Source organism: Branchiostoma floridae, unplaced genomic scaffold, assembly GCF_000003815.2.
Source record: "Branchiostoma floridae strain S238N-H82 unplaced genomic scaffold, Bfl_VNyyK Sc7u5tJ_490, whole genome shotgun sequence".
Classification (NCBI taxonomy): Eukaryota; Metazoa; Chordata; class Leptocardii; order Amphioxiformes; family Branchiostomatidae; genus Branchiostoma; species Branchiostoma floridae.
The window spans coordinates 328,546-337,195 of record NW_023365881.1 but is presented as its reverse complement, the minus strand read 5'-3'; the positions used below and the strand labels follow the sequence as shown (position 1 = coordinate 337,195).

Here is an 8,650-nt window from a genome sequence, read left to right as displayed (position 1 = left end):
CTACCATCTAGTGTAAACATCAACACAGACACCGCACACGCAGCGGACTGATAACGGGTCCTCGCGTGTCCGGCTAACCGACGTGTGGGACATCTCAAACTAGTTAGTAGGCTTGATAAGACAGTTATGGTAGTACTTTGGGTAGCCTGGATACCAGACTGTTTCCAGGGCCTACACAGGCCAGCTTCTCGGCTGTAGGACCAAAATGCCCCAAGGAAACTTAACCACAGTTTGTAGACTCTAGTAAAATTTCCTGGGGTCATGTTAGCACGTAGTTTATAGAGCCGAGGAGCTGGCCTGTTCAGGCCCTGGAAAAAATCCGTTATCCAGACTGAGTCTAGTATTCTCCAAGCAGAGCTTAGGACGGGGCTAGTAATGCACATGGTTGTGATTTCTAACGTTTGTCTAAAGTCGAGACCAGGTAATCAATACATTATTGCCCCGTAAAGAGTAAATCATGTCTCTTCTGCGTCTGTTTATCTCTACTTCATGTTCTAGATTCGGTCAGTTCTCCAGTTTTCCAGCTGTTGTTTTTGCTTGCCTTACACATACCAATCGGCGCCCAAACAAAACTTGTAAAATTTGCTTTTACTTATTATATTTTCCGAAAATCTTTATCACTCCCTATGGCTATGCATGGCCAACTGTGTATGGGGGCGAAAGGAGTCGAAAGAGGCACGTCCATTTTTGCATTTAATGTCTGTTTAGGACTATGTCTTTAAATCTAGCCAGACAATTTCTGTCTGTTGTGGTTATACTGATCAAGTTTTATCCCGTACTCAGTACACACCCGATGCCCGAACACGTACAAGTCCGACATGTCAGCTGCTCGCTCTGTCAAGGCCGGCCACAGTCAAAACAAGACCCCATTCTCACGCCCAGGGCATGTCGGGAATGATAACATTCAATATCGACATTTAAGTCGCTTCAAGTAAATCACTCGGTAACCAGGTGACAGAATCCCTTAAACGTTTTCAGTGCCAACGTGTCATGGTCAATTGTCGCGATCTGACAGTTAATTGTTGTTAAGATATTAAATCTATAGATTGATAGAACCTATGTTTTCCCACTTAATATACCACAGTAATACAGACAAATTCATATTACTCATAAATTTAGACAAACCTTTTATTGCAAAGCATATATGTTCCTACATTTTCAGTATCAGAACGAAGCGATAAGAAGTCGAATTCACTTAGTATTCGAGTACAATAGAATCCTTGCGTCGGTTGACATTGTAAATATCCCATGTATTTGTCAACTATCATTTTGTTGCGACCTGTACTGAACCTAGTGGGTATATATTTACTATAAAGGTCTTTATTCATTCATTCATTCATTAAACGTTTAAGACTGTCTTTACTGCACAATTGTAAGATATGAAAAGTACTCATAATAAATTACAAGCACAATTCGGAAAACATTTGTGCAATGTAAAGCTTACCATCTTCCTTACTTATCTTGACATATGCATTACAGCACGCAATGTAACATGACATGTCGACAACACATTCAAAACGTTTAAGACCGTTTTAAACGCAATCCTTTCCATATGTCGTTTTGAAATCCCAAGCATGTCACACAGACGTTAAGCGCCAGGGGCTGTAAGCCGGTTTAAATAGGGAAGGTTTGCCATGGTTGCTAGTATACTGATGCGCTGTTGTTGCCTAACATGGTTATGTCACGCAGACATCCCGGTTTGTAACGTAAAGCTGTACTCGATGCCAGAGTCCGGGGATAGCCTGGAGTCCAGCCTTGTTAGGTTTCGCTCCCAACGGTCGTTATACAGTAGAATACGATTCTTGTGTATGTATTTCATGTATCCTCCTAGCCTGGAAGCAGGCCCCTGATCTCGATAATGTTTATCGTACGGATCTATTAAACTCGGGAAGCCTGTTGTAGAATTTCCCTGGTGCATGTTGACCCTAGAGCCAAGGAGATACTACTAGTCCTGTCACAAGAGAAGTGCAACAGTAACCACAGTAGTGGCCACGTACTAGTATTGGAGCTGATCTCTACTGCCTCCTCCGTCTCGGGGTCCAACTCAGGGACCTGTTATAAAACACCTTCGGTGACATTGCTAGCCTTTCAGCCGAAGAAATGGCCTGTGTACGCCCTAGAAACAGACTGGTATCAAGGCTAACTGGCCTGGAGCCACACATGGTTCTTGTAACACGTCGCGCGCCGAGCACACGCTAAAGATGTAAGTGCGCAGCACCGCTTGACACTGACCATTTATAGGTCCTGACACACACACAGTTTCACATGGCGTTATCAAATGCTTCACAAACAGCATTATACACGTCAGATAACTGCCTCTTGTACATATTGTACATCAATATTGAGGTTTCAAATAAATTCCAGCAGTGTTCTGTGGTACACGGGCAAAGAGACCACGGTATGTTATTTGAGTGTCCCCACTCACTGTTATGTGTTAAGACCTCACCTGTGCGATATTACAATCTTGTCTGCATCTAACAAGCAAATAGGTTTATATGCAGAAATGACGAAAATGTTGTTCTTACCTATGTGTACCGTAGAAGCCGTTGATAGCGATGGCGTATGCCTTTGATACCGCTCAAGTACATGACATGTTCGCGTACTCTCAATATCAAGCCTCACCGCCATACGACACTTATCAGGTAGTGGGAGTACTGCAATGTTGACATGACAAGCACGTCGTCTGCGGGCCTTCCCGTACCATATGTGAGACCATGGCCTTGGACAGCAGAGGGCAGAACAGAGGGCGTACAATCGGCATTCAAGTGCTGTATTTGGTCGCGCATTATTTTCACATGGTGCATGACGGCTGGCTATGTCATTCAGAACGGCCTTCTGAATTCCTGCATTAACCAATGCAACTACTAAAGGGAATGTCACCCCGTAAGGTGCAGTATACCATAAGTCACTATAACCCTAACGGTGCTGTAATACACGTATGGCTCTACTAGACATGTACAGGAGATGAATGCTGAAGTGTTCCGCCGTGTACAACTGTCATCTTACTGTTCAGTACTAAACTGCAGCTCATCTCAGCTCATCAGTGTCAATCAGTTCACTTCAACTTACAGTTTTCGTTGGGTTATAATGTGCATTGCAAAGATTCATAGTTTTTTTTTTAATTGGGTAGGCCGATTGCGCTGTCTTTGCAATCAGGGGTTGAATTGAGAGGAGCTGACAATAGGCCTGGCGAAATCGCGAGGGTCTGGAGCAGCTGCCATTCGCAGTAACCTCAATACAATAGCGGCCATAGAACGGTAGGTTTTGAACCACCCACATCGAGGAAGACCCCTACTCTTTTCGACAATTGTGATGGTTTCTTCAACGTACTTGAGATGTACCTCTTCTGAAACATGGGACCTCCATTTAACGTCCTATCTGAGGGACGGACCTAACCGATGCTAGGTATCATTTTCACCTGGGTGAAGTTAGGAAAGTCGAGTAAGGTGTCTTTTCCAAGGGCACAAGATCGATGGCATATGAATGGATTGGAACCCAGGGTCTCTAGGTTATGGGCCAAACACCCCGCCGTTACCTCACACACTCACTCTCGAGTTTTGCTGGCAACAAACAAACTATATATAGACCAACTAACCACAAACAAATGACAACGAAAACATAACCTTCTTACTAATTTTAGCGAGGGTCGAACTCAAAGTCAAACTCAAAGGTAAACATTTAAAGAATCAAGACATGTACAGCCCCTGGCTATGTTTGCATGGTTCTCTTTCCACTAGACGCTGCGCTCTCACTGCGACCTACATAGGATATGTGTATCCCTCGCTTTCACACTGGGTATATCATACAAAACGAAAAAGTGTGACTGAGGAGACAACAAAACACACAAAATGTAAAAAGATTCGTTTCTTCACTACAGAATTCGTTGAGCGATCTGTCAAATTTTAGGTCGCAGAGAGAGCGCGACGAGAGCGCCGTTCTATTGGAAAGAAAGTATAAGATATATTAGCGAGGGTCAAACTCAAAGTCCCCGGCTATGTTTGTAAGGTAAACTACCATCGTAGGGACGCTTCGAGGTAATGTCATTGGGGCGTGAGAGTCTACAGGCATAGCATTGGTATCTTTGGTGGTAAAACTTGACTTGCGCCATCTTTCTTAAGGCTACGTATACGCGATACGGAGAACTTGTCCATAGCAAGTATTATAACGATGAATTCTGGATAATAAATCATATGGAAGTAGAGCGACCAATTACGCTTTACGAATAATGTACTGAGTTGAATTTGATTTGACTTAGAGCGGACTGGCTACGATTAAAAAAGGGGATGTTCCTGTAGCTCAACTGGTAGCAGCCTCACAGTTGAGCTCCTGGTTCCTCTGATGCCAGGTTCAATGTTGGGAAGGACATCTCGGTTGGGGCTGCATTCGTCCTTCGGAAGGGACGTAAATATTAAGTCCCGTGTTCGAGGAGGTGCTTCGAACACAATAAAGGAGAAGGGCTAGCAACCCCTCCTTGTAAAAGTATATCATGCCACAGAAACTATATATACCTTCACTACAAGGGTCGACGTCCAACAGAACGAACTAAAAGAGCTAGTTCGATCGCTTTGCCTCACGGGAAAAGTCATGCAGACCCTCCGGCGTCCTTGACATTTGAATGTCGAAAAGGTTGCACCAAACTATAAATCAACAAGTCCTCACACCCCTTTTATCCTATTCAGATTATAAGGACCGTTGCTAGTTGTATCCATCAAATTTAAGAGTTTGCATCTCTGTCAGTTTGGGCCATGAGAAAGAAGTTGTCGACCGGCGTCATGTGGGGAATGGCTGCCGCCACAGCAGTCGGGATCGCTGCCGGCGCCTTCTACCTGACGACCCGGACAGTTCAGTCTCCTTGGCCGAAGGTTCGTAACGGTACTTTTTCTTATATATTCGTTAAGAAAATGTTCGCATTTGTGAAAAACGAAATTGTAGGCTTCTCTAAAATCTTTAGATTTCGTAGACTCTTACGTTGTTCCCTGTTCTTTAACCGTAGGAGAAACAATTCCTATCTTACACGAGGAGGGTTGAACCGAAGAAGAGAAAAATCCAGTTAGCGCTGAACTCCCTGGACGATTTCGTGCCCCTGGAAAACATGGAACCGGTGAACGACGTGGTGGGGTTCTTCACAAGCCGCGGGAACGAGTTTTCTGTGTACAGCATTGACTGGGAACAAGAGTCGGTAGTGTTGGTGAGACCGGTGGACGGAATCGATCTTAAAGATCACCCGTTCTTTCGCGAGGTGCGTACATTACAGTACAAGAATTATGCAAATTATGAAAGGTTTATGGTCTGATTATGTTGCCCTTTTAGACAAGGAGTTTACCTTTAAACCGCCATGTAGCTTTGGGAATGTTTGTTTTTGTGAATCTGATTTAATCCAATTGACAACGAGAAGTATCACAGGTCATGTTGCAAAGACAAAAACAAAAGATGCATCTTTTCTTTCCAATAGGGTCAAAGACGTAGTGCCTCTGAGGTCCTTTCCATTCCGTTTTCACATCTCCAAGATGTTGCAGATGCCATTCGTCACAAGGTTGCGCATGTGCAGAATGTCTTCGTCTACAATACCGGTAAGACTGTTCTTGATCTTTAATTACAACAATAAGGCAAAAGCCAGTTACATAAAACGTTATACTGAAACTTCAATATAATAGATAGATAGATAGATATTTCTTTGTTTCTTTGTTTGTTAGTTAAACTAAAGCTCGTACATTAGCCAACGTGAACCCATGTTTTTGTTGTTGTTGTTTTCTCACAGGAAGATGTGGTTCCACCCTCCTCACACGAGCTGTCGAAGCCACTTCAGTTGCTCAAGCAGCCAACGAACCCGAGGTATTCTCCGTCATCAACATGGCAGTGCTCCGGTCCAGACGTGCCCGACAGAACAAAGATGTCTCTCCCAACCCCGCGGCGCGCTCGGCTGTCGCGTCAGACGAGGACGACATGGTGAAGCTCTTAACGAATGTCGTCACCCTGCTGAATTACCACCTCATGACGGCAGATCCTCGTCACCGGGATGTCATCATGTACAAGCTGAAATTTGATGTTCTGCTGATCGGCGACTTGATGTACCGGGCCTTCCCGTCTGCAAAGAACATATTCCTGTATAGGAACGGGATGGAGTGCTTTGAATCGTGGATAAGATTGTGGTTCAAAAGCAAAGTTCTATATTCCCTCGTGCGGGCTTTGGTACGGCTTGGACTGTTGAGGTGGGCACCACTGATACCCAACTACTTCCGATGTTTCGGAGATGACGCAAAATTCTCCGACGTTTTTTACGGAAGCAGCATCTTCTACACGGCGACCTTATGGGTTGGCGCGATGCAGCGTGCTCTGGAGTTACAGAAGATGCATCCGGAGTACTTCTTCCACTGCCTGCTTCACTACAGCGCCTTGGCAAGAGGGAAAGAGAAGACACTGCTATTGCTACTGAATAGGCTCGGGCTGAAGTGGAATCCTGGCGAAGATGGAGAAGAAACGGAGAAGATGAAGAAGTCGTTCGTCAAGGACAGCCAGGCAGGGACGTTTCTGTCTGTCAGGTAGGTCATCCGCCGTTTGTGTCTGTGTCATTTGTAACAAGTAACCGATCGGAAACCAAATTTTGTAAGATGACTATTCCTTCTGGCTATTCCATTGTTACCTTGAAAAATGGAGGTATAGGTTTTACATGTGTTTGACAGTTTCCGGCGATATATCTTAATTTAAGAAGCGCTGGATGGACTGTTATGATATTTGGTATTTGGGTAGCTATAGGTGTTGTAGTCCATGCGATGATGCTTGATTTTGGGTCTGCTGTTGAAGGACCTTAGTACTGCAGTCGATCTTCTTGATTTAGTATCTTTACCCATGCATGCTGTGGTCTTGTTGAACACGGCTTTTCTTTCGGCAACTATGACATGCATTATAAGTTCAGTATTGCCTCCCTGTTCGCTGTACAGAACCAGGAAACCAGATGAGAAGTGGACGAAGCCGTCGCCAACCAGCTGGCTGGGAGCCTGGGAACGAGACTACATGTCTGGAGTCTGTAGGGCCACTGGGAACGACATACCTGGCCCTGACTTCATCTTTCCCGATACCATTGTGTAAAGAAACGTGCATGGGTCGCTGTTAACGCTTATTTCTTTCAAGGCTACATACATTACATATTAGTTACAGGAGAGGTTACGCTGATGGGGGCGCTTTAGTTGGTCTTTGCAACTGAATTATATCTCCATTACGAAATGATAGCTATCATGTCAAAGTGTAACGAGGTGTAATAACGATAAATACTATGATCTTCATTGTACATACACGCCCAATATGGGCTGAATACATTGAGTTATATAAGTTAGATGAGTGTAGAAAGGTTACATCAAGTCTCTTCACTCTTATGAGAAATAAGTGAAGGCAATTTTTATATTACATTGTAGCTTTTTAGTTGACTTTATATACGTGTACATTTCGTCTTTCCTTAAACGTGGAAATTAGTTGAAGGGCACTGAGAGATTTGCGCATAACTGTGTATAAGAAGTATGACGTCGTTCAGCTCCGGATTATTTTCAATTTTTTGTTGGCACCTCGATGAAGTTTGTGGCGCCATGTAGTTTATGAAATAGTTACTTTATGTTTATGAAATAGTTTTTTCTTGTTTACGAAATAGATGTTTTCCTTCATGTGGTGTTATTATAAACTGAAATATGCTATTATATTGGCCGTAACTGCGACAATTAGCTAAACTGGCCATTAACGGAATTAACTACAGGAACTTTGTAAATAAAACATAACAGCAATATAATTGTCATCATAGTAAACAGCAATAGACATTATTAAGCGTCACAGACTATGAGTGCATTATATCTTCAGTATTTGCCAGTAAGGCCCCATTGGCTTGATTATATGGATGCCAACCGCGCTGGCATCAATTTTTGTGCGTTGCCGAAATAGTTGTCGACCATATTAAATCTTATAAAGAAGCTACAAAATAAGCAAATATATACATATGCCGTCTCCATGACTTGAAAAAATAATGAAGACTAACAAGTCACAAATGAATAATTTCTTTAGTACCTTGTTCCTATATGTTCAGTCATGTGTTCAAATTTCCTGACGACTTTTCATTGCTTAATGAAGGCAATTTTGATTTGCACGCTCGCATTTATTTCGCGGTGCTCAGACTATGTCACATACATAATCAGATCGGAATGACCTAACGTTGTGAAGATCTAGACTCTTCAAAACCGTGAATCTTTTTCAAACGAATGCTTGGGGCCGACCACCTTATATGACCTTGTCCTTCTGTGTAGGTTTACCTTAGAAGACCTACGTATACGCTTAGAAATAGACATAAGATATATCCGTCCCCACGCCAAGGACAAAAGACATAGAAATTCTTTTCTTCTCTTATCGGGCAGTAATTAGTTTTTGTCACGTCAGTTTGTGTATATGTCACTTGTTTGTTTGTATTCATGCTCGTAGAAGGTCGCTGTCCTTTTGTTATGTCAATTATAACATGACAAAATGCGACATACCTTTCCGTTAGAGGCAAAGACCACAGCCAGGCCGACCAAACATTTGAGAAGTGGTTCGACGTATTTCATAGATAAAGAAGAAATCTTCTTTCATTCTGTAGGTTTTTTTGCCCTTTGAATCATAATTTTGATGGTAATTCATT

General features: G+C 43.1%; 1 protein-coding gene across 1 annotated transcript; it reads left to right on the top strand.

Annotated features, from left to right (window-relative positions):
- The first annotated feature begins 4,514 nt into the window (after positions 1-4,514).
- On the top strand, positions 4,515-7,809 carry LOC118408899. The gene is made up of 5 exons (XM_035809757.1): positions 4,515-4,862; positions 4,994-5,239; positions 5,453-5,570; positions 5,759-6,539; positions 6,939-7,809. The coding sequence occupies exons 1-5, from the start codon at positions 4,746-4,748 to the stop codon at positions 7,084-7,086; spliced, it is 1,410 nt and encodes a 469-aa protein (XP_035665650.1). The 5' UTR covers positions 4,515-4,745; the 3' UTR covers positions 7,087-7,809.
- The last annotated feature ends 841 nt before the right edge of the window (positions 7,810-8,650 follow it).